This window comes from Bombus affinis, unplaced genomic scaffold, assembly GCF_024516045.1.
Source record: "Bombus affinis isolate iyBomAffi1 unplaced genomic scaffold, iyBomAffi1.2 ctg00000059.1, whole genome shotgun sequence".
Taxonomy (NCBI): Eukaryota; Metazoa; Arthropoda; class Insecta; order Hymenoptera; family Apidae; genus Bombus; species Bombus affinis.
This window is the reverse complement of record NW_026108820.1, coordinates 2,862,982-2,887,425: the sequence shown is the minus strand read 5'-3', so window position 1 is coordinate 2,887,425 and position 24,444 is coordinate 2,862,982. Positions and strand designations below refer to the sequence as shown.

General features: G+C 40.7%; 2 protein-coding genes across 3 annotated transcripts in view; both read right to left on the bottom strand.

Annotated features, from left to right (window-relative positions):
• Window positions 1–24,444, bottom strand: part of LOC126926796 (uncharacterized) — a 94,870-nt gene that overhangs the window by 4,033 nt on the left and 66,393 nt on the right. The gene's annotated exons all lie outside the window — the stretch shown is intronic.
• LOC126926799 (uncharacterized) lies at window positions 530–3,041 on the bottom strand. Of its 2 annotated transcripts, none has more exons than XM_050743162.1 (2): window positions 2,484–3,041; window positions 530–826 (listed from the first exon to the last, which is right to left on the bottom strand). In XM_050743162.1, exons 1-2 carry the CDS (start codon window positions 2,868–2,870, stop codon window positions 611–613), a joined length of 603 nt encoding a protein of 200 aa, XP_050599119.1. In that variant the 5' UTR covers window positions 2,871–3,041; the 3' UTR covers window positions 530–610. The 2 variants fall into 2 exon arrangements, with proteins under 2 accessions (XP_050599119.1, XP_050599121.1); XM_050743164.1 differs by lacking the exon at window positions 530–826 and adding an exon at window positions 2,097–2,295.

Below are 24,444 nucleotides of genomic sequence, written 5' to 3'. Positions count from 1 at the left end.
ACAAATGTAAATAGGAATTATAAGATGCTTATTGATTACCATCGGTATTTGGACAGTTAATTATGTATTGTATAAATAAGTCACAATATTTTTAGTAGGAGCATTTTTACCCCTAATCAATCATATGTTTAAAAATACTCTTTACATTGTACATTAGTTTTTTGCTATGTGTACGTCTGCAATAAGCATCTTCTAGCTTCCATATATATATTTCCAAATTAGTCTCAATTTTTACCGGTGTAATCATGATAGACACGTCTCGTTACATTGAAGTGAAGTGAAGAAAAACACTAACACACATAATATATATTCGCAAAAATCTTCTATCTAATATTTTCGTCAACTACTGTATACACATTTATTAGATATTTGTGTGAGATTAAAATCGACAGATACGATAAAAGAATATTGTAGAGGTATAGCAATAAGAAAATACAAGGAAAGTATAGCTCGTTAATTTGATTGAATTACACCAGATTGTCAGTCATCTATTAGGTCGTGTTAATCTCTGAATAAATTCTTAAATAAATAAGTGTTAATAAAGATAAAGATAAAGAAGTGTTAATTAAACTAGAGACACTTAACATTTATTAGCATTTGTTCTTCCCCATTACTTCTTGAATAGGTCCTTTAGGGAAGAACAGAGAGACGGTTCGCTGGATTCCGTCTGATTCCGATTTTGATTCTTGGTATTTGAAAACCAATTTGTCACTTTGCCTGACATTGGTTTGTTCGGAGATACCGAGGGCTTTCCGCTCGACCCGGAAGCCCCCGTATCGTTTCCCTTTTCCGCCGTTAACATCTTCTCAATTGCGCTACCAAATACCTACGGACAAAATTGTTCTTATAAATTTATGAATATTATGTATTTACGTATTTGAATGAAAATTTTTATGAAACGAGATTTCGCGTTAAAATACGTAATAGTAAATACGATAATTTACACGTTCTTTTTACCAAGATGAAAATGTACATGTAAATTTACTTGATGTATATGTAAATAGAAATATTTATATGTAATATTTATATGCTTGTATTTAAAATATTTTCATGCTTAAAGAATAAAGGTCATAATGTTATAAATATTTAAATCCTTGCACCTCTCCTTTATCGCGTAAGAAAGAGAAACTAAAGGTTTCACTCCAGAGAATGAGCTTCGTTCTAAAACAAATCAAATAACATATATTTAAGTATTTAACTGTTATTTAATATTCCTAATATTCAAAATAATATTTAACATTTCTATATTATTAATATAGATGAGAAGTCGATAAGATAGTTTACAATCATTAAGTACAGTATCGCAGATCCACCATCAGAGGTCAGTAATATTAAAATAAAATTCATGTTGGATTAAAAGTGTGGTTAAGTTGGGGCTAACCCCAAATTTGCAAATTTTGACCTAAGTCAAAAAGTGGCCATTTTTGCACCTCCTCGCGAACGAAAAATTCTTGTGCGACGTTTAAGAGAATTTATCAAAAAAAAAACAAAGAATTATTAGCATTTATACGAAATGTGACATGGAAGTTGAAAAAGATGAGTGTAGAGATGAAAAAATTAAGCAGAGGTAAAACTTACGCGCTACACTTGATCTTCATTTTCTTTAAATTTTGATCCAGCTGATAAATCAGTAATTAAACCAAAGGAACTAAGTTTGAAATCAAGCGAATCTGAAATACTATCAGACTGTTGCTACTGGAGAACAATAGCCATCTTGTACTTCGTACTTGCTCGATTCCAAACTCTAATCGATATACCAACAGAATTTACCAGCAAAATAATTATTCAGAGATTCTGTCGGTAAAACAATTGAAGTTTAAAATCGAACGAATCCGAATTACTGCGAGATCGTTGGTGACTATTGTTCTCGTAGCAACAAACTGATGGTACTTCAGATTCGTTTGATTTCAAACTACAATTGATTTATCAATAGAGTTGTCGAAGAATTATTTTGTCGATATCGGTGTAGAACAATAGTCAACAACGATCTCGCTGTACTTCATATTTCCTCTATTACAAACGTCGATTCATTTACCAGCAGAGCATCTGAAGAATTATTTCACATGGATCATGTAGAAAAAAAACGAACACGAAAATGGAACTGTAATAACATTTTTTATTCCTTGCTGAGAGCCGTTCTTAAACATTTTTCCCTTCGCAAGAAGATCGGAAAATAACCACTTTTGACGCTCTGTTTTCATCCCATATGAATTTTATCTTTAATATTACCGATTGATAATAATGTCACTGCGATATTGTCCGCAATGATTGCAAATTATCTTCTCCACGTTTCACCTATATCGATAATACAGAATATCAAAACAATTATTTAATTTCACGTTGTTGTTGACTTTACTAATTTTTACGATAAAGTGCATTCTCTGGAAGAGATTTTACGATTTACGATTTTCTTTTTCATTCCCCCTTTCACCTACGATGGCTCTTAAACAAGAAACGATATCGTAACGAGAAATACAACTTACCTGAGCGTCCACTTTGGTTCCACTAGTGTTGTCCCATACGACTTTGTGTTTGACCTCGCTATTAGGGGACTTTTTACCCAACGTTTCCTTCACCGCCTTCACTACCTTCGATTTATCGAACTTGAGACTTAAACTGGCCGTTACTAAATCTTCCGGCTTCTTCGACATCGGTTGGTGTCTCTTCGTGAACCAATTCGACGGTGCCATAAAGGTCGAAATAGCGGCTTTCGAGGATCCGCTAAGCTTACTTTTAGCTCCGTGCAATGTCGACACGTCGAAGCTGTTGGAACGGAAGCTCTTCGATCGACTTCCTTTCTGTTCGGTCGTTTTTCCGGGCCAGTTTGAAGAAATTCCCTTCAGATCTCCGGTTACCGTTATCCACTTCATATATAGAGTTTGAAATCTTTCTCAAAATTTTGAAAGGTCCTTTCCTAATTTCTTCCAGCTTATTTCTATTCATTCTGTTTCCGTTGTGGGTGAAGACCGTATCACCAATTTTAAACTCGTGTTCTCGTCTTTTTTTGTCATATTTTTGTTTGTTGATTTCGAAATTTCTTGCTGAGATTTTAAATGCTTCTTCTCCGTCTCTTTTTAAGTTTATCTTCTTCTCTGTTATTCCCTTAGGGATGATTTCGATCATTTTCCCATACAGTAAGTGATTTGGGGCAAATCCCGTTACACTGTGTCTGGTGTGATTGTATTCTTCTACGCTTTTTTCTGCGATCTTTGTCCAGTTTCTTTTTTTTTTTCGAATTGATCTTGCATCTGATTCTGTTTACTAATGTTTGATTTACCCTCTCGTTTAGTCCATTGGAGGATGGACAGTCTGTCGAGGTGAAAATTAATTTAATGTTTTTCTCTCTCGCGTACTCTTGAATTTCCTTGGATGTCATCGCTGGGTATCGGTCTGCAAGGATAATTTTTATGGAGTCAGTTTCTCCTGTCGAGTTTATAAGTTTTATGATATCTTCCGCGCGTTGTGTTTTCGATGTGGACATAAAAACAGCCCTTGAAAAGTGATTTATGAGTATATGCATATACTTCTTTGGTGAGTTGTTGTTGGAAAAACCTCGGACCGTATCGAATGACATTATTTCAAACGGTTTCCTCGCTGGTCCTAGTCTCCACATAAGCCCGATCGGTCTTCTCGTTCTGCTTTTATTCCTAATGCAGGTTTCGCATTGTTTGCAGAATTTGTCGACAATTCGGTCCATATTTTTGAAATAATAAAAGGGTCGGATTTTTTTCAATATGTGATTCCTTCCAACATGGCCAAAGAAATCATGCACCGTCTTTATGATATGCTCGCCTAAACTAAACTCTTGTGAGACGAATATACGTTGGCGTCCTTTAATATTTTTAAAAAAAATCTCTGATTTTTTTATAAGGTCTTTCGTATTTTTAATATCTTCTCTGTTTTCTTTCTGATCTCGGATTATGTCTTGTTTTTTTATAATATTCGCTACTTTCAAAACCTCTTCTTCGTTCTCAAAACTTTCTAAGACGGGGTTCCTGGATAGTGCGACTGCCTCTATCTTGTGTTTTCCTGGTGAGTAGATGATTTTGAAGTCGTACTGCGATAAGTAGTGCATCAGGTCTCCTAAAGTTTCATCGGTTCTTGCTTTGATTCTCATTGATTCCAACGGTTTATGGTCTGAAAGGACAGTGAAGTATCTACCGATTAACCAATGCTGCCAGTACTGAATCGCCTCTTTGACCAGAACGCCGAATTAATGTCAAACGTTGAGAAGAAATGGCAATTTCCCGCTTTGACTATGATATCTTCAATTCTTGGGAATGGTTGTGGTTCCGGAACTACAATTTTGTTTATCTCTCTGAAATCAATACATAGTCTATCTCTACGATTCGACTCTTTTTTAAAGGCTAGTGTCACTAGTGCTGCAAATGGTGAACTTGATTCCTCTATGAGATCGTGTTCTAGTAGTTTCGTAATCTGGAATTCTATTTCTCTCTGATCTGGAATGCTACATCTGTATGGTTTCTTTGATATGTATTTATTTTCGATTAGCTTAATAGAAGCTTCTTGTGATTTCCTGGTTCCCACATTGTGTTTAGCAAATACATCTCTCTATAAGTTGGCTTACCTCTATTTTTTGTAGGTTATTTAGGTGTTCTAGGTTGTCCATAGGCTTACCCGTCTCCTTGTGTTCGGTAACGTTTACCTTTCTTCTCTGGTTATTTCTTCTTTCTTCTTTTCTATTAAATATTACTTCCTCTTTGTCGTCTACTTTTTGGCTAACCCTCAAATTCTCGTCTTGTCTTAGTTTGAATTCCCTTATGGCGTCCAGCCCTAAGATGAGATCATATGTGAAGTTATTATTGCGTACTATATACACATCTATCTCTTTCTCTATCTTGTTTATCCTCATTTTTAGTCTTGCCCGGCTACTCGTGAAGTCTTCCCCATTGATGGTTTTGAACATGCTCTTGTCTTCTTTTATCTGATCAATGATCCTTTGATCGATAAAACTTGCATTCGCTCCCGTAAACACCTTTAATCTCTTTTTGATCGTTGACTTTAACTCGCAGTTTTATCAATGGTTCGTACTTCTCCGGGCATTTTAGTGTTTTTCTTCCTTCCCATCCGATGTTCCTGCTATTTCATTTTCTGATGTGAGCGCCTCCAGTGAATTTATTTGTTTGGGTTTCTTCTGGGGGTTTCTGTCTCTATTTCTACATAATTCCACTGGGTGGAATCGGCCCGGGAAGTTCAGTGCTTCACAGATTGTGCACGGTTTTTTTTTGAATGGTGGATTTACCTTTCTAACCATGTCTATCTTTCTTTCTTGTGTTTCTTTCCTTTTTCTCCAGTCTTCATATTGTCCCAAAATTCCTATTAGGTCATTTGTTGTCTGTATATTATCGCTTTCGATTTTGTCTTGGACTTCGATAGGTAATCCAATGACAATCAGGTGTATCCTCACCTCTTCATCCATTTCCCTTTTTACTTCCAATATTAGTCGTTCTTTCTCTATTGCATATTCTACGAACGAACCTGAAAGGTATTTAAAGTTGTAAGCATATCGTATTGCAGGCCAACCTTTATTCTTAAAGGCGTTGAGAAATGCTTCTTTCCAATCTTCCCAGTTGTGTCCTCCAGCTTTCAGTAGATTTGTTTGGTACCACCTTTTTGCTGTTTTTCCTAGGTACTTTCTCAAACCTTTGACTTTTCCTCATCGCTTTTTATTTTGTATTTTTTGCATTCCTCTTCATACTCTGATATTCAGTTTGTGGCTTTCTGAGTTCCTTCTAATCGTTCTATATTGTTGTTTGTTTCAACTATTTCCCTCTTATCTCGTCTTTAAAGGGTCTCTAGAAGTTTTTCCATTTCCACGTTGAGTTCCTCGATTTCCGTCTTTGTTTTTCTTGTGGGTGTTCTTTATGCTTCCTCTAAGACAATGTCTCGGAAAACGAAGTTTGAATCCGTATCGGTATCAGTGCTGCTGTCTCATCGTCTATTGTGAATTTAATATTTCCATATTGGCCTACCTTGGTTGGGATCGATGCTGAAGTCTGAAAATCGAGTTTTTTTTATTATGAAATGATTTGATAAAATACAAAAATGAACAACAATTAATATGCGTCTATAACAATCAATAACGATGATTATCTAAACGGGAAATTATAAGTCTTTGGTGCAATGTTTACCTGAAAATCGAGAATCGATTCCCCGCATACTTTGTTTTTTAATAATTTGTTATATATTATTATTTTTTTACAGTTGACGTTTGAAAACGATGAACGTTTTTGATATTAATTAATGAAGCTTCGCATTATGCAGCTGTATCGATTATATTAAATATATATGTTTTGAATAAATAGAATTAAAAAGTGAGAAGAAATTAAGAAATAAGAAATTAATCAAACTTACGAAAAAAGATCAATGTCTCTGTTAAATTATATACGTTGTTTATATTAAATAATATTACACCTGTATTGTTGATAGAATTTGTTTACTACACACACATATATATATATATATGTAGTATCGTGGGCAAAAGGCCTAAGATATCTGCCGAATCGTAAACAATGTCGCGAGAGCCGCGGCATCGTCGGGTACATCAATGTGTCGTCGATCCTTTTTAAGTGGATAGTTTCGTGGAAAGAGCGCGCGTGACCCTGGCCACGGGCGTTTCGGGACGTGTCTCGAACGGCGGGAAAAGACAAAGAGACGTTAAAGTGAGTATTAGTTGAGAAGCCGGAGAGAACGGATGCAAAAGGTGTGCAGAGTGTGAATTGAGAAGCGAGAGCGAGCGAGTGTAGAAGCCGAAGAGTGTGAATCGGGAAGTCGAAAGCCGCGTCTGAAAATAAGACGTACGACAGCATTGTAATTATTTCGTTGCTTCGAATATTATTAATTAAATCAAAACATCATTACTTGTCCTTTCCTCTAAGACCCATTAAGATACTACATAATTTTGGGGGCTCAGCCGGGATCTAGAGCGCTAAGTGGCAAGTGAAAGTGATATTTCGGAACGATGAGTAACTACATTGCAGGAGAAGCATATTTGACTGACGAGCAGGTGGCTCAGATGCGAATACCTGAGTTAAAAGACGAGCTGAGAAAACGACGGCTGAGATTAACGGGTAGAATGCGCGAGCTGGTAGCGCGATTGCTGGCTGCGGTACGTTTAGATCGGTAACATGGTGCACGAGAAGAAGACGATGATGACGACGATGTTTTAGAAGACGACGACGACGACGAGATGGGCGTGATTGGGGACCGTTTAGACGGCAACGGTCCAGGGAATCACGATCTCAGTATTCATGACGGCGGAGTTCGGGTGACTCCAGTGGTAAGACGATGAGGGCAAGACGAGCCTAAGTGCACGGTGTTAACGTTTGAAGACGTAAAAGACTCGTTAGGAAAATTCAGCGGAGATGACCTACCGAATGTGAGCCAATGGATAAGGGATTTCGAGGAAATGGCGGAAGTGTGTGGCTGGTCGGACATCCACATGGTGGTTTTCGCCAGAAAGCTTCTCACAGGCTCTGCTCAAGCTTTCGCACGCCAAGAACGATGCACGAAGTCCTGGGCGAAGTTTAAAAAGGCGTTGGTAGATGAATTCCCAGACATAGTGAGTGACCGGGAGGTACATCAAGAATTAGCACATAGAACGAAAAGAACAGACGAGAGTCTGCTTCAGTATATGTATAATATGCGTGAGATTGCGGGACAAGGAAGAGTCGATACACAGTCGGTAATCGACTATATTATCCAGGGTATTCCCGATGAGGTCGCGAATAAAGCCATACTATACGGGGCCAGGAATATGCAGCAGCTGAAGGAACGCTTCAAGCGGTATGAAGCGATGAAAAGTGAGATGAGGACGAAAACAAAATTTGGGGAATGCAAGGACGATGAAGCGGAACGATCAGCAATACGGAAGCAGTCGAGGCAAACGAGCAGTGATCCCAAAAGGTGCTTCAATTGCGGCGGTGACGATCACTTAAGTGTTACGTGTCCAAAGAAAGAGAAAGGTGTGAAGTGCTTTAGCTGCAACGAATTTGGACATGTTGCGGCGAAGTGTACTGCACGACCAAAGGAGACTTACGTCATCTCGAGGCCCGAGAAGAAGGAGTACGTGAAAGAAGTGTCGATAGATGACTGTAAGATTACATCGTTAGTAGATACGGGTAGTGATCTCACGTTCATACGATCAGACGAGTATGCGAGGTTAGGATCACCACCGCTAGGAAATTGTAAACTTAAGTTTGATGGTTTGGGTTCCGCTGACAATGAGACCTCGGGTGAATTTACGAAGGTAATGACGGCCGACGGGCAGGCTGACGGTCACGAAGACGCGTCGGATATATTGAGGGTCAACGTGATAGAACAGTTTGACGAGATAGATGTAGCGCACATAGAGGAACCTCACTACCGTGAAGCGATTCGCGATATCTTTAGGGGGTATAAGCCAGAGAAGACGCGGGATGTCGGGATAACCGCGAAAATCGTGTTGAAAAGCGACAAACCCGTAGTACAAAGACCGCGAAGACTGGCGCCGTCTGAGAAAAGAGAAATAGACGACTTGGTGAAGTTGCGAAAAAACGAAGGCGATTTTAAGTGTCAGGTATGTCATAGGCCGGGCAAAAATATGGAGTACACGGATACCCCGAGTAGAAATTCACTGCCGGGTGCTGTGTATGTGGCTGAGTGTGAGGACGGGCTGATTGCACGGTTGAGAAGCGCACAGAAGAAGGGCATTGAAGTCCGTAAGATTTTAGATGCCGCAACGTGTAGTCAGGCCGATAGATATGTAACCAGAAGATTAATCGACGAAGAGTGGGGCGTGAATTTCGAAAAACAGCGTCGTGAGTTACGTGAGGACGCGAAAAGGAAGATCGCTGCGACGCAAGAAGAAAACAAAAGGAATTTCGACAAAAGACGGAAGAGTGCGAAGCAGTACCTAAGGGGAGATCTGGTAGCCATTAAGAGAACTCAATTTGGCCCAGGTTTAAAATTCGGGGGCAAATTTTTAGGTCCGTACCGGGTATTGCGAACAATGTGGAATGACCGATACATGGTGGAGAAAGTAGGGGAGCATGAGGGGCCTACGCACACGTCGGCGACCGCCGACTTCATGAAGCCTTGGGTCCTCAACGCCGAAGACGACGCATCCGACGATAGCGAAATTGAAGACCACATCTGAGGGCAGATGTTATTGCAGGATGGCCGAATGTAGTATCGTGGGCAAAAGGCCTAAGATATCTGCCGAATCGTAAATAATGTCGCGAGAGCCGCGGCATCGTCGGGTACATCAATGTGTCGTCGATCCTTTTTAAGTGGATAGTTTCGTGGAAAGGGCCCGCGTGACCCTGGCCATGGGCGTTTCGGGACACGTGTCTCGAACGGCGGGAAAAGACAAAGAGACGTTAAAGTGAGTATTAGTTGAGAAGCCGGAGAGAACGGATGCAAAAGGTGTGCAGAGTGTGAATTGAGAAGCGAGAGCGAGCGAGTGTAAAAGCCGAAGAGTGTGAATCGGGAAGTCGAAAGCCGCGTCTGAAAATAAGACGTACGACAGCATTGTAATTATTTCGTTGCTTCGAATATTATTAATTAAATCAAAACATCATTACTTGTCCTTTCCTCTAAGACCCATTAAGATACTACATATATATATATATATATATATATATATATAAATTATATATAATAACAATTGTACAGTGTATAAGTATAGCAAATGAAGATACAGTGTAACCTGAAAAGTAGTATTAGACAGTAACTAGTCAGACAGACGCGAGTGTTTCAATGATCGTTCGATGTTTCTTATTACTAAGGTGGATAGTTTCATAAATTTTTCCAAAGTAAATTAATATTTCTTTGTTATTTAGTAAAAAAATGGATCAGTGTTCCATCAATGATTAAGGAAAAGAATTAAATATTAATAAATTATGATATATATTAAATTAATTAAGAGTTAATTATTGTACTTTAATTACGATATGTAAAATAACGAATTAAAATTCACAATTTGTCCAATTTGGACATTTGGTGGAATTTTTTAACGGTTAAATTAGCATGTTGGTGGCTACCCCCAGCGGGGTACCATCCTCGTGTTTGTTAGGTTATGTCCTTTATAAGGTCTGCTGGGTGCTTCCTTTTTAGCTTTTTAGCTTCCTTTTTATATCATAATTTATTAATATTTAATTCTTTTCCTTAATCATTGATGGAACACTGATCCATTTTTTTACTAAATAACAAAGAAATATTAATTTACTTTGGAAAAATTTATGAAACTATCCACCTTAGTAATAAGAAACATCGAACGATCATTGAAACACTCGCGTCTGACTAGTTACTGTCTAATACTACTTTTCAGGCTACACTGTATCTTCATTTGCTATACTTATACACTGTACAATTGTTATTATATATAATTTATATATATATATATATATATATATATGTAGTATCTTAATGGGTCTTAGAGGAAAGGACAAGTAATGATGTTTTGATTTAATTAATAATATTCGAAGCAACGAAATAATTACAATGCTGTCGTACGTCTTATTTTCAGACGCGGCTTTCGACTTCCCGATTCACACTCTTCGGCTTCTACACTCGCTCGCTCTCGCTTCTCAATTCACACTCTGCACACCTTTTGCATCCGTTCTCTCCGGCTTCTCAACTAATACTCACTTTAACGTCTCTTTGTCTTTTCCCGCCGTTCGAGACACGTGTCGCGAAACGCCCATGGCCAGGGTCACGCGGGCCCTTTCCACGAAACTATCCACTTAAAAAGGATCGACGACACATTGATGTACCCGACGATGCCGCGGCTCTCGCGACATTATTTACGATTCGGCAGATATCTTAGGCCTTTTGCCCACGATACTACATTCGGCCATCCTGCAATAACATCTGCCCTCAGATGTGGTCTTCAATTTCGCTATCGTCGGATGCGTCGTCTTCGGCGTTGAGGACCCAAGGCTTCATGAAGTCGGCGGTCGCCGACGTGTGCGTAGGCCCCTCATGCTCCCCTACTTTCTCCACCATGTATCGGTCATTCCACATTGTTCGCAATACCCGGTACGGACCTAAAAATTTGCCCCCGAATTTTAAACCTGGGCCAAATTGAGTTCTCTTAATGGCTACCAGATCTCCCCTTAGGTACTGCTTCGCACTCTTCCGTCTTTTGTCGAAATTCCTTTTGTTTTCTTCTTGCGTCGCAGCGATCTTCCTTTTCGCGTCCTCACGTAACTCACGACGCTGTTTTTCGAAATTCACGCCCCACTCTTCGTCGATTAATCTTCTGGTTACATATCTATCGGCCTGACTACACGTTGCGGCATCTAAAATCTTACGGACTTCAATGCCCTTCTTCTGTGCGCTTCTCAACCGTGCAATCAGCCCGTCCTCACACTCAGCCACATACACAGCACCCGGCAGTGAATTTCTACTCGGGGTATCCGCGTACTCCATATTTTTGCCCGGCCTATGACATACCTGACACTTAAAATCGCCTTCGTTTTTTCGCAACTTCACCAAGTCGTCTATTTCTCTTTTCTCAGACGGCGCCAGTCTTCGCGGTCTTTGTACTACGGGTTTGTCGCTTTTCAACACGATTTTCGCGGTTATCCCGACATCCCGCGTCTTCTCTGGCTTATACCCCCTAAAGATATCGCGAATCGCTTCACGGTAGTGAGGTTCCTCTATGTGCGCTACATCTATCTCGTCAAACTGTTCTATCACGTTGACCCTCAATATATCCGACGCGTCTTCGTGACCGTCAGCCTGCCCGTCGGCCGTCATTACCTTCGTAAATTCACCCGAGGTCTCATTGTCAGCGGAACCCAAACCATCAAACTTAAGTTTACAATTTCCTAGCGGTGGTGATCCTAACCTCGCATACTCGTCTGATCGTATGAACGTGAGATCACTACCCGTATCTACTAACGATGTAATCTTACAGTCATCTATCGACACTTCTTTCACGTACTCCTTCTTCTCGGGCCTCGAGATGACGTAAGTCTCCTTTGGTCGTGCAGTACACTTCGCCGCAACATGTCCAAATTCGTTGCAGCTAAAGCACTTCACACCTTTCTCTTTCTTTGGACACGTAACACTTAAGTGATCGTCACCGCCGCAATTGAAGCACCTTTTGGGATCACTGCTCGTTTGCCTCGACTGCTTCCGTATTGCTGATCGTTCCGCTTCATCGTCCTTGCATTCCCCAAATTTTGTTTTCGTCCTCATCTCACTTTTCATCGCTTCATACCGCTTGAAGCGTTCCTTCAGCTGCTGCATATTCCTGGCCCCGTATAGTATGGCTTTATTCGCGACCTCATCGGGAATACCCTGGATAATATAGTCGATTACCGACTGTGTATCGACTCTTCCTTGTCCCGCAATCTCACGCATATTATACATATACTGAAGCAGACTCTCGTCTGTTCTTTTCGTTCTATGTGCTAATTCTTGATGTACCTCCCGGTCACTCACTATGTCTGGGAATTCATCTACCAACGCCTTTTTAAACTTCGCCCAGGACTTCGTGCATCGTTCTTGGCGTGCGAAAGCTTGAGCAGAGCCTGTGAGAAGCTTCCTGGCGAAAACCACCATGTGGATGTCCGACCAGCCACACACTTCCGCCATTTCCTCGAAATCCCTTATCCATTGGCTCACATTCGGTAGGTCATCTCCGCTGAATTTTCCTAACGAGTCTTTTACGTCTTCAAACGTTAACACCGTGCACTTAGGCTCGTCTTGCCCTCGTCGTCTTACCACTGGAGTCACCCGAACTCCGCCGTCTTGACTACTGAGATCGTGATTCCCTGGACCGTTGCCGTCTAAACGGTCCCCAATCACGCCCATCTCATCGTCGTCGTCGTCTTCTAAAACATCGTCGTCATCGTCGTCTTCTTCTCGTGCACCATGTTACCGATCTAAACGTACCGCAGCCAGCAATCGCGCTACCAGCTCGCGCTTTCTACCCGTTAATCTCAGCCGTCGTTTTCTCAGCTCGTCTTTTAACTCAGGTATTCGCATCTGAGCCACCTGCTCGTCAGTCAAATATGCTTCTCCTGCAATGTAGTTACTCATCGTTCCGAAATATCACTTTCACTTGTCACTTAGCGCTCTAGATCCCGGCTGAGCCCCCAAAATTATGTAGTATCTTAATGGGTCTTAGAGGAAAGGACAAGTAATGATGTTTTGATTTAATTAATAATATTCGAAGCAACGAAATAATTACAATGCTGTCGTACGTCTTATTTTCAGACGCGGCTTTCGACTTCCCGATTCACACTCTTCGGCTTCTACACTCGCTCGCTCTCGCTTCTCAATTCACACTCTGCACACCTTTTGCATCCGTTCTCTCCGGCTTCTCAACTAATACTCACTTTAACGTCTCTTTGTCTTTTCCCGCCGTTCGAGACACGTGTCCCGAAACGCCCGTGGCCAGGGTCACGCGGGCCCTTTCCACGAAACTATCCACTTAAAAAGGATCGATGACACATTGATGTACCCGACGATGCCGCGGCTCTCGCGACATTGTTTACGATTCTGCAGATATCTTAGGCCTTTTGCCCACGATACTACATATATATATATATGTGTGTGTAGTAAACAAATTCTATCAACAATACAGGAGTAATATTATTTAATATAAACAACGTATATAATTTAACAGAGACATTGATCTTTTTTCGTAAGTTTGATTAATTTCTTATTTCTTAATTTCTTCTCACTTTTTAATTCTATTTATTCAAAACATATATATTTGTCGGAGATGGAAAAACACCGGAACCTCTCCTTGGATTCTTGGAATACCGTAATGTCGTAATTTAGATTAAACAAATGTTGCTCCGATTGTTCGAGGTTTATGATAGTGAGCTTGGGCTCGAGGCGACAACCAGTCGCCGAACGTAGCCGCGGTCAAGGGATGAACGTTTTATCTAACAAAGGCACAGAGTAACTCTATACCTCTCCTTTAAAGAAATAGCCGTAGCGACACGTGGCAGTAAATATTTCAAAGGTTTCTGTTCCGTGGCTCGCCACACGCAGATCCTATCCTTCGGGTAAGATGATCTCCAGATGTCAATATACCTCCGCAGTATGTTTAGCTAACTTGAGGACCCGCAATAAATCTTAAGATTTAGTCAAGCAAAGTTCTTCATTTAGACAAACAGTCCTTGTTGCAACTACGGGACGATAGGAGAAGCCTATCTTCCACGAACGATGCCCCCGTCAACAACCTCCCCTCAAGGGCGGCCAGCATCTCTTTCAAAACGCCGATATGGAGATCGACCAATTAGCAACAGCGCTAATTTCCCTCACCTTTGGAACGAAAGCTTTCTTTGACGAATCCGAGGATCATGTCCTTAGACCCACCCATTATAGTTTTCCTCGACGGCATCGTCGAGACGGAGAGTTACTATCCGGTACGATCTCGACGACGATTCAAGTAACTCTCGGATACATAGTGATGGCCCCATGCATTAACATTGAGTACAACTTAGACGCTAAAGAAGAGTAGAGTTCGTCATCCCGTTGACCGTGGATTCGTTATTGAGCCTAAGATCATTGTCATTAGCTTCTCGAGTATCAAATTATCGCGATTACTTGTCCAATTCCAACATGGTCATGTTTGCACTAGTAAATATCTCCTCTATTGCATAGTGATCACGTCTAGTGTCAATAGGGATTCGTTTACGCCCTTAACCCTAACTCTAATCGTAACGCCAACCCGACATCAGAAGTGGGATCAGTGCCGATTATAACAGTGCTAGAACTTACGACCATCGTGCGCGAGTAACCCAGTCGCTAGTGCAAAATCGAGTGTGAAACCGGAATCGAGTGAAAATGGAAAAACTTCTAGAGACCCTTTAAAGACGAGATAAGAGGGAAATAGTTGAAACAAACAACAATATAGAACGATTAGAAGGAACTCAGAAAGCCACAAACTGGATATCAGAGTATGAAGAGGAATGCAAAAAATACAAAATAAAAAGCGATGAGGAAAAGTCAAAGGTTTGAGAAAGTACCTAGGAAAAACAGCAAAAAGGTGGTACCAAACAAATCTACTGAAAGCTGGAGGACACAACTGGGAAGATTGGAAAGAAGCATTTCTCAAAGCCTTTAAGAATAAAGGTTGGCCTGCAATACGATATGCTTACAACTTTAAATACCTTTCAGGTTCGTTCGTAGAATATGCAATAGAGAAAGAACGACTAATATTGGAAGTAAAAAGGGAAATGGATGAAGAGGTGAGGATACACCTGATTGTCATTGGATTACCTATCGAAGTCCAAGACAAAATCGAAAGCGATAATATACAGACAACAAATGACCTAATAGGAATTTTGGGACAATATGAAGACTGGAGAAAAAGGAAAGAAACACAAGAAAGAAAGATAGACATGGTTAGAAAGGTAAATCCACCATTCAAAAAAAAAACCGTGCACAATCTGTGAAGCACTGAACTTCCCGGGCCGATTCCACCCAGTGGAATTATGTAGAAATAGAGACAGAAACCCCCAGAAGAAACCCAAACAAATAAATTCACTGGAGGCGCTCACATCAGAAAATGAAATAGCAGGAACATCGGATGGGAAGGAAGAAAAACACTAAAATGCCCGGAGAAGTACGAATCTTTTTCTTTAAATATATTATGCAAACGTTGAACAAAGTTATGTTTTGTTAAGCTAACAGGATACACTAAAAATACATTATCACATACATTATCCAGTTCGTTCGTGAGTGCCGAGGCGTGCAGACGTGTGTCCAGTGCCCGGCAATGTTCACAAAGCAGCACGTGAGCATCCAGTTGCTGCTGAGTGCCGAGACGTGCAGACGTGTGTCCAGTGCCCTGTGAAGTTCACAAAACTCCACGTGACGCCCATCTGTCGAAAGCGAATCCAACTAACCTAGCCAGGGGTTAACAGCCTCTCGATTAGTTCTTTCACACTGAATTAACTAGCTCGATGATGGCTCTATCATTCCCAACAGGCTCCCCGGAGCTAAATTATAACACCGCCATTTTTCCTCCCCCGTGGCAAAAGGGCAACACATCTATCCTGGTAAACGACCATCACACGAAAAAACGAAAGCTCGAACCAACCAAGACAAATGTAAACAAGAGTCAAACTAAACCATCAGCCAGCCAGGTGACCACCTACAATAGATTTTCAATACTGGAGTCCACGGAAGACTCCATGATTACAACCGAAAAGGTAAATAATCTCCATACTCAAAGAATTCCCCCTCCCCCACCGATATTCATTAACGACGTAATCGACATACAGTCAATGATTAAGACTATCGAAAAAGACATCAGCAAAGAGGACTACAAGTTAAAGATTAACAACAACCACGTGAAAATACTGCCGACCCACCCAAACGCCTATAGAAAGTTAACCAAGCTATTAAAAACGTTAAACGCTAAATTCCACACATACCAGCTCAAACAAGAAAGACCATTTCGAGTGGTGCTACGCAACATCCACCACTCAGTCGATCTAGACGAACTAAAGTGCGAACTGTTAAATCACGGCCACGAAGTAACTAACATCAGCAACATTAGGCATAGAATCACAAAAAACCCACTATCCTTATTTTTTATAGACTTAAAACAAAAAACAAACAACAAAGAAATCTACAACATCAATCGGCTGATGAACTCCATAGTTAAGTTCGAGCCACCTCTTGTAAAGAAAGAAATAATACAATGCAAAAGGTGCCAAAGGTACGGCCACACGCAGAAATACTGCAATCACAACTTCCGGTGCGTAAAATGTGCAGGTAATCACCGCACTGACCAATACACTAAATCCCCGGAAACCCCCGCCAAGTGTATCCACTGTCAAGGAGAGCATCCTGCGAACTACAAAGGATGCTCAGCCTACAAAACACTACATAATATAAAGTATCCAAAACTGAGACCCAAGGACATAACCATACAAGAACCTAAACCCCAAAAACTCACCACACCAACAGTATCCTATGCGCAGGCAACGCAAGGAAACGTAAACAACTCGAAAACACACAGTGTACACACAGAAAATAGAATTCCCACCCCACAAAGCACAGACAACTTTACCAGACTCGAAAAACTTATCGAGAAGCAAACTGAGCAAATTAACAACTTGCTGTCACTACTCACACTCTTCATGGACAAATTCATACGCACAGAAGCAAAATAAAACCAATGCGAATAGCTCTGTGGAACGCCAACGGTCTAGCTCAGCACAAATCTGAACTAGAACTATTCTTAAAACAACAGCAAATCGATGTGATGCTCATATGCGAAACCCACTTCACCGACAAAAACTACCTCAAAATACACGTCTACAACTTCTACCACACCCAACACCCCAGCGGAAAGGCCCACGGCGGCACCGAAATCATAATCAAATCAAACATCAAGCACTACGAACTTCAACCATTCCAGAAAGACTACCTCCAAGCAACAAACGTAGCAATAGAAGACTGTCATGGTACAATCACCACTTCAGCTGTATACTGCCCTCCCAGACACTCCATCGCCAAAGAAGACTTTGACCACTTCCTGGACACCCTGGGCAACAGATACATAGCCGGAGGAGACTACAACGCTAAACACACCCAATGGGGTAGCAGACTGGTTACAGTAAGAGGCAAAAACCTCCTCAACAGCATAATAACCAACAACCTCAACTACCTTACCACATACGAACCCACACACTGGCCCACCGACACAAACAAAATACCCGATCTCCTTGATTTCTTCATAACTAAAAATATCTCGTCAAGACACGTCCAAATCAATTCCTCGGCTGATCTCTCCTCTGATCATTCCCTCGTGATAGTAACAGTCAGTTCAACTATCATCGAGAATACACCTAATGGCTCCATTCATAACCAACACACCAACTGGCAGCTCTTTAGAGAAGTCTTTACCCACACAACTTCAGCCTCATCCTCACTAAAAACCAATGATGAAATCGAAGCAGCCACGGAATACCTAAATGCGAGCATAATAAACGCTATCCGCGTCTCCACACCGGCAAATACGAGAACGGAATGTAGCATTAACTTGGTACATAAAATCCCACCCCACTTTGTCTCCAGCATATTGCTTGTACGGTTCTGCAACCATGTAACATTTGCCCCTAATGCGATACAAGTATGAGAGGAGCTTCGGTATGTTGCAGCCTAAGTATCGTGAATTACGAGCGCAATAAAAATGTTACACAAGGTACAATTGCTACAACAAGGAAAACAACGTTCCGATTTGTTTAATTCTTTTAATTCGAATCACGAAAAAAGCACATTGTTACGTCGCCTAAACATCTGCATGCCAGCCCTCGCGACCGGACAGCCAGCGGCCTGCGTAACGTCACTCCGACCCTCAATAAACCTAAGGACCCAATATATTCTTTCGCTGTCACTGTATTGTATCAACAGGCGTCTTCAGTCAACCCCTTTGTCCTGAAGAATTTCTTAAGCCAAAAAATATTTGTCGAAGCACATCTGGTTTTTAGAGAGGTCCTTGGGTTTATCAGGCGCGCTGAAAAAATACGGAGAAAGCGAACACGCACCCATCGGGAAGAATCGAATAGCTAGCTAATAAATCAATCAGGTTTTTCCATGAACAAGGTCTCCTATCAACCACGATGGTAGGAGGCCTTCTACCCATCCCTTCAAGCATCAGCGTAGGGCATAACCAATCGACATCGCGGATCATTACCCTCACTTTTCTTAACGAAAAGTGTGAACAACGAATCCGCGTTCGTCATGCAAAAGGGCACACCCACACTGAACTTTCTTCCATCTCAACGCAAGAGCGACCAAATAGTCAAAATTCTAACGCCTAACGTCTAACTCTGAACAGAACACCAATTCAAGTCGATCCGCGACATTGCCAAACATTCGCTTATTCTATTAAGTATCATATCGTGCTACGTCCACCAAGAGACTAAGTTCAATTGTAAGAGCCTTGCTCTATATTGTATACATCTACATTATCTGCGTGCGATAAAGTTGTTAATTGTTTATCTCTTTTCAATCGTGTAGACTAATTGTTGGAAATATACATTATTATAATTCTGTGACTCTCAGTGTTATACCGCATCAACCACCCCGATTATCCTAACCGAAATACGGGGATCGAACTATTCGTGGTGTCGATTATTCTAATCGTAACGGGAATTTACGACTCTCGTTGACGCGTATTCTAACGACCGCGTCTCCCCGCGATAGCTCGAAATTTACACACATGTTCATTCAAAATGATAGTAATCCGTGTTATGAAAGAAGCAAGGACGAGCATATAAATTGATTTGAATTTTTCAAAATATTTGTTCAGATGGCGAATCGAAGAGATGAAAGGCGAATCGAAAGTTGAAAGATTTCGGAATAAATTATTTTTTTAACGTTCTGTACGTGTGCGAATCTTCGAAAGATGTTCCAATTTCCGTTGCTCTAAACCCAGATAAAGAAAGCTTGAAAAATAAACCTCTACCTTGTTCATCGCAAAAACTCAAGTCGTTTGGTCTGACCTTACGAAGAAATTATTCAATTGCAAAGGATGTTGCGATAGTATTGCCGTTCACTGTACATGACCATTCTATGGCAAATCGATCATTCTTTCGCGTCGCGATGTCAGGGATTCTTTTTTTTTCCAACTTGCCAACTCGAGAAAGCGAAAAAACTTTCGACAGATCTAACTCACGAAGATGGAAGAGATCGATTTACGTAAATGGAAAGATGCGTAGCTATCTTTAAATAAATAAAAAACTTACATATTATTTAAACGAAAAAGGTCGTTTCAACAAAGATCCATTTTGAGACCAAAACAAAGATCCAAAATTTCTCCCTATCGCGCTCTCTTTTCTCTCATCTTTACACACTCATTGTGTAATATCATGGTCATATAGCAGTTTCAACAATGTTTCGACCATGTAACGAGCTATCCTAATCACATCGAACTATCACGGAAAATGCAGTCGAACAAGCAGACTAACGCCAATGATTCATAGACTCGTGGCAAACGAAAATTAATCGCTGCGAGTCTTTTTCCTGTCGTTGCTATATACTATGTATGTATGTATGTATGTATGTATGTATATGTCGGATTAGGGTCAGGATTATGGAGAGGGGCGTTTGATGAGTTCTCATTACAATTAGCCATTGCCGTGATACAATAAAGAGTTTACTAACACAGGCTTATCAACAAGATTAGGCACTCGTAGCACTAGTGATAATGACCTTAGGTTCGAAACGAATCCGCGGTCACGGGATGATAAACATATGTTCTCGCACAGTTCAAGTCTAACTCTTTGTTAACTAGACGTGAGGTATTCACTGGTTGTAAGGTGGTACTGTCATTCGTCGATGAGATCGTACGAAAGAATGAATCTCCGTCTCGACGATGCCGTCGAGGAGAACTATAATGGGTGTGTCTAAGGACATGAGATCCTCGGATTCGTCAACGAAAGCTTTCGTTCCAAAGGTGAGGGAAATTAGCGCTGTTGCTAATTGATCGATCTCCATATCGGCGTTTTGAAAGAGATGCTGGCCGCCCTTGAGGGGAGGTTGTTGACGGGGGGCAACGTTCGTGGAAGATAGGTTTCTCCTATCTTCCCGTAGTTGCAACAAAGACTATTTGACGGACTTCGCTTGACTAAATCTTAAGATCTATAGCGGGTCCTCACGTTAGCTAAACATACACCACAAAGGCATGCCGACACCCAGCGATCATCTTACCCGAAGGACAAAATCTGCGTGTGGCGGGCCGCGGGATAGAAACTATTGAAGTATTTACTTCCACGTATCGCTACGACTATTTCTTTTAAGGAGAGGTATAGAGTTACTCTGTGCCTTTGTTAGATAAAACGTTCATCCCTTTGACCGCGGCTACGTTCGGCGACTGATTGTCGCCTCGAGCCCAAGCTCATGATCATAAAACTCGAATAATCGGTGCGGCATTTGTTTAATCTAAGTTACAGAGTTGCGGTATTCCCGCGAATCCAGGGAGGGGTTCCGGTGTTCTTTCATCTCCGACATATATATGTACGTACATTTACATATGTAGCTTGCTCCGGACATACAGACTAACAGATAATAACCGAAGAGAAATATCCAGGCTGTGTCACACGACAAAAGCCACTAGCATGATTTAGGATGCCACCAGTGATAAAGGATATGCATCTATTATTTATAGTGATAAAAATTCTATTACTTTCTTCTCACAGTACTGTGTCTAACTAGACTGTGAATATTTATTGCGCGCTCATATTTCCACGAAAATAATTAAGAGAGACACTTGAACCGGAAGTTGCCGTTATTTGTTAAATATTATATTAGATCGTGGCAAAAGTTTCTTTCGTTCTATAAGGAAATCATAGACGCGCAACATTTTTCTGTTTTCTATTATTTTATCGAATTACGTGCGATCCATTTTGTCCTATTAAGATGAAGATCGCATTGTTTGACTGAATTTTCGTGTTTGTATAAAGATGCGTTGTCGTAAAAGATATGTTTGTAAAACAAAGACGATTAGGGGACAACCTGCTGGTGTTACAAGCAACAGGTACTACGATATACATATTCCAACGAAAATAAATAAAAACGCGCTTCATTAACCAGGCACACGTCAACGCGTAAATTCAACAAATTGTGGAACTTTGAAATTGCACGCAGACAATACGTGGATGCGTATGGCGCAATTTTTATTTTCTACCACAATTCACCCTCGGAGAGTGAAATCTACCTCTGACAATTTCCCGCTATTGCTGTAACATTGACGGATACTTTTATCGAACGATAGGCGCTGATCGAAAGATGTAACTCTCGTCCGAAAAGTTTCTTTCTATGTATACTTGTGGCTTGAAAGCTATAACGGAAAATCGGAAAGTAGGCCGATTCTCGGAGGTGAATTTCATCCCCTTAGAGCAACTTTGGACAGCGAAAGAATGTGCTGTACGCGTCTCGGAAGTTTCATAATCTTTCGAAACTTGTCTTGTAAGTAGAAAATTTGCTTATATCTGTTTTGAATATTTTATACGCTTCTGCATTATTTCGTACACTCTGTGTACTCGTTTTCGAATTTCTCATAAACGCAGAGAAAACGTACGCGACGACTGTTCTATGCATCTCGTTTTTTGAAAATGAACGATAATCGCAAGAACTTGTAACGTTGAAGAACGAGCCACTGACTGTCGTCGTTGATCTTTCAGATCATCCTCGCTTTTATTTAATTACAGCTAAGTGGAAAACATCGGTAGCGAACACAACGTCGTCGATATCCCGTACAATACGTCGTGTTACGATATTACGATGAACATCATTTGTCAGCATCGGTTTCCCGTTGCCTTCGGCTTGCGATCTGATCTTTACAATTCTTGCGAATACGCCTTTCAACGACGCTTTAAACTCGTGGCCGTTTTCCAGGACAACGCACACCGCGCCCGATAGAAATATCGAAAGCGAAAGCTTTCTCTTGTTGGCGGATAAATGCCCGTGAAAGCTCCGGATCGATAAGGGACACGGTATGTTAAATTCTTTTTCTTCGAAACAGGTCTGATGCAGCTTTCGATATCTCGGTGAAGCGATTCGCGCGATAATCGTTTCCCTTTGCGACGATTCTGTGAAAAGCTTCACACGCTTTTCCGCTACACACGACAGATCGTCACTCTTTCTATCGAATAATCCAAGCCGAATCCAAGTTCGACAAGACCAATTCCGCAAAATTCCTGTCTCTCGCTATTCCTCGTGTAGAAGATTTACTAAGTTGAAATTTCACAGATCGTAGCTGCTAAGCTACTCGTAAGTTACTCGCAAATCCTTTCGTAACTTGTATCTCGTCCTTGCATCGTGTTTCTGCATATTCTTCCCAATAAATTCTAATTAAACCGCGGATCCTTATTTGGAGAATGTAAAAAGGTAGAATCTCGGTTGAAAATTGCCTTACCAACCAATTGCTGTAGAAAACGCTACTTTATATATTTTATATATTTTTTCGTGTTCCATTTCGAATTTCCTATGAATGGAATTAAGGAATCCTAGGAATGGAATAAATGGAGTATTAAAATCTTTCCGTTTAATTACAAGGTGGTCACAAAGCGAAAAGGTCAATGAAAATATTCTTGTCGCGCTTTTTCTCCTCTGCGATCTTCCGAGACGTTAAGAAAATCGAAATTGTAGGATTTTAAAAACGAACGTAAGACTTTGACGTTATTGAGAAAAATATTTTGACGTGAAACGATATCGCGATAAAGCCCGCTTAAGCTCGGTATTATCTTCGACGTAGAATAAACTTCTGCCCTTTTTTTAACTCGTCGAAGTTGCCTTAAGTTGTTTTAGCTGTCATCCTGCGCTACTTTCACTATCACTAAAAATTTCTCTCAGAAATTCCAACGAGAAGCAAAATTAAATAAATCGGCGTGCATAGTAATTGCGTTTTGTTATCACGACAAGAATCGCGTTAGTAGGAACGCAGTTTCAGCTTTTTTATTCGCCGCCAAAACGTTCATTTTTGATACTGTCAGTTTCGTTTGGATAGACAAAGGGAAAAAAGAAAGGGAGATAATTCGGACGTCTTACTCGGCAACTTTGCCTTCTTAATTAGCAGCGAGTCAACGACTTGTACGAAATTCTCCGCATTAGTCGGCGGCAGCTAATCGCGACAAATGGCGTGCAACGATGTGCAACTTGTCGTACAGCTGCGAAAAAAGCTATTCAGCTCGTTCTAGCAGGTTCAGTAATTTTAACGGCATAAGACATGTCCAACGTTTCGTGGAAAATTTTATCTGCGCTCTGTTTTTCTTTTATCGTTTTATTTCCGTGACTTGGAGATCACTTCCAGGCTGAGCAAAGGGAATATTTTAATACCAGATCAAAAAGGGAAACAGCCTATCAAATCGAACGATGGAAGGTTTTTTAAAATAGATGACAAATCTGCCAAGTTCTGGGTCCCGTTAAGAGCATAACTAACTTACAACTGCGTGATAACTAGATCGCTGGTGTTCACGCGTAAATTCATTCGTACCTTCATCGAAGCGATAAAAAATATTTTTTAATAACATTTCGGGTCGATGGAATTACGAATTTCCATAAAAATATGCGAGCCAAATTAAAATTTGTTTCGTCCACTATTGATATTGCCACATCTACAATGTGTTTTCCGCTTCTCACGTTTCGCGTATATATATGTCGAATTGTCGTTTGGATTTCGAGCGCGAGACGATTCTTCGTTAGCATTTGCCATCATGATGTTCAATAAAGGTTGTATTTACATAAAATTATATTTCTTTACAAAGTTTGATAAACAATTAGTTTAACGGTTAACTAAGATAACAAACAATAAGTAAACAAATGCTTTTAATAATATTCTTGGGTTCTGTAACGAATCCACGGTCAACGGGAAACTTTCTGTACGTTTTAATATTTTTTGATAGCTCACTGACACGTTCACTCAGGCACAGGGTTTCTCTAAGACTGACTCCAAGACGA

Coding starts and splice junctions, on each gene's coding strand:
- LOC126926799 (XM_050743162.1), bottom strand. CDS start 2,870: ATGAAGTGGATAACGGTAACCGGAGATCTGAAGGGAATTTCTTCAAAC. Junction 827..2,483: donor GAACCAAAGTGGACGCTCAG/GTAAGTTGTATT, acceptor TTTTGTCCGTAG/GTATTTGGTAGCGCAATTGA.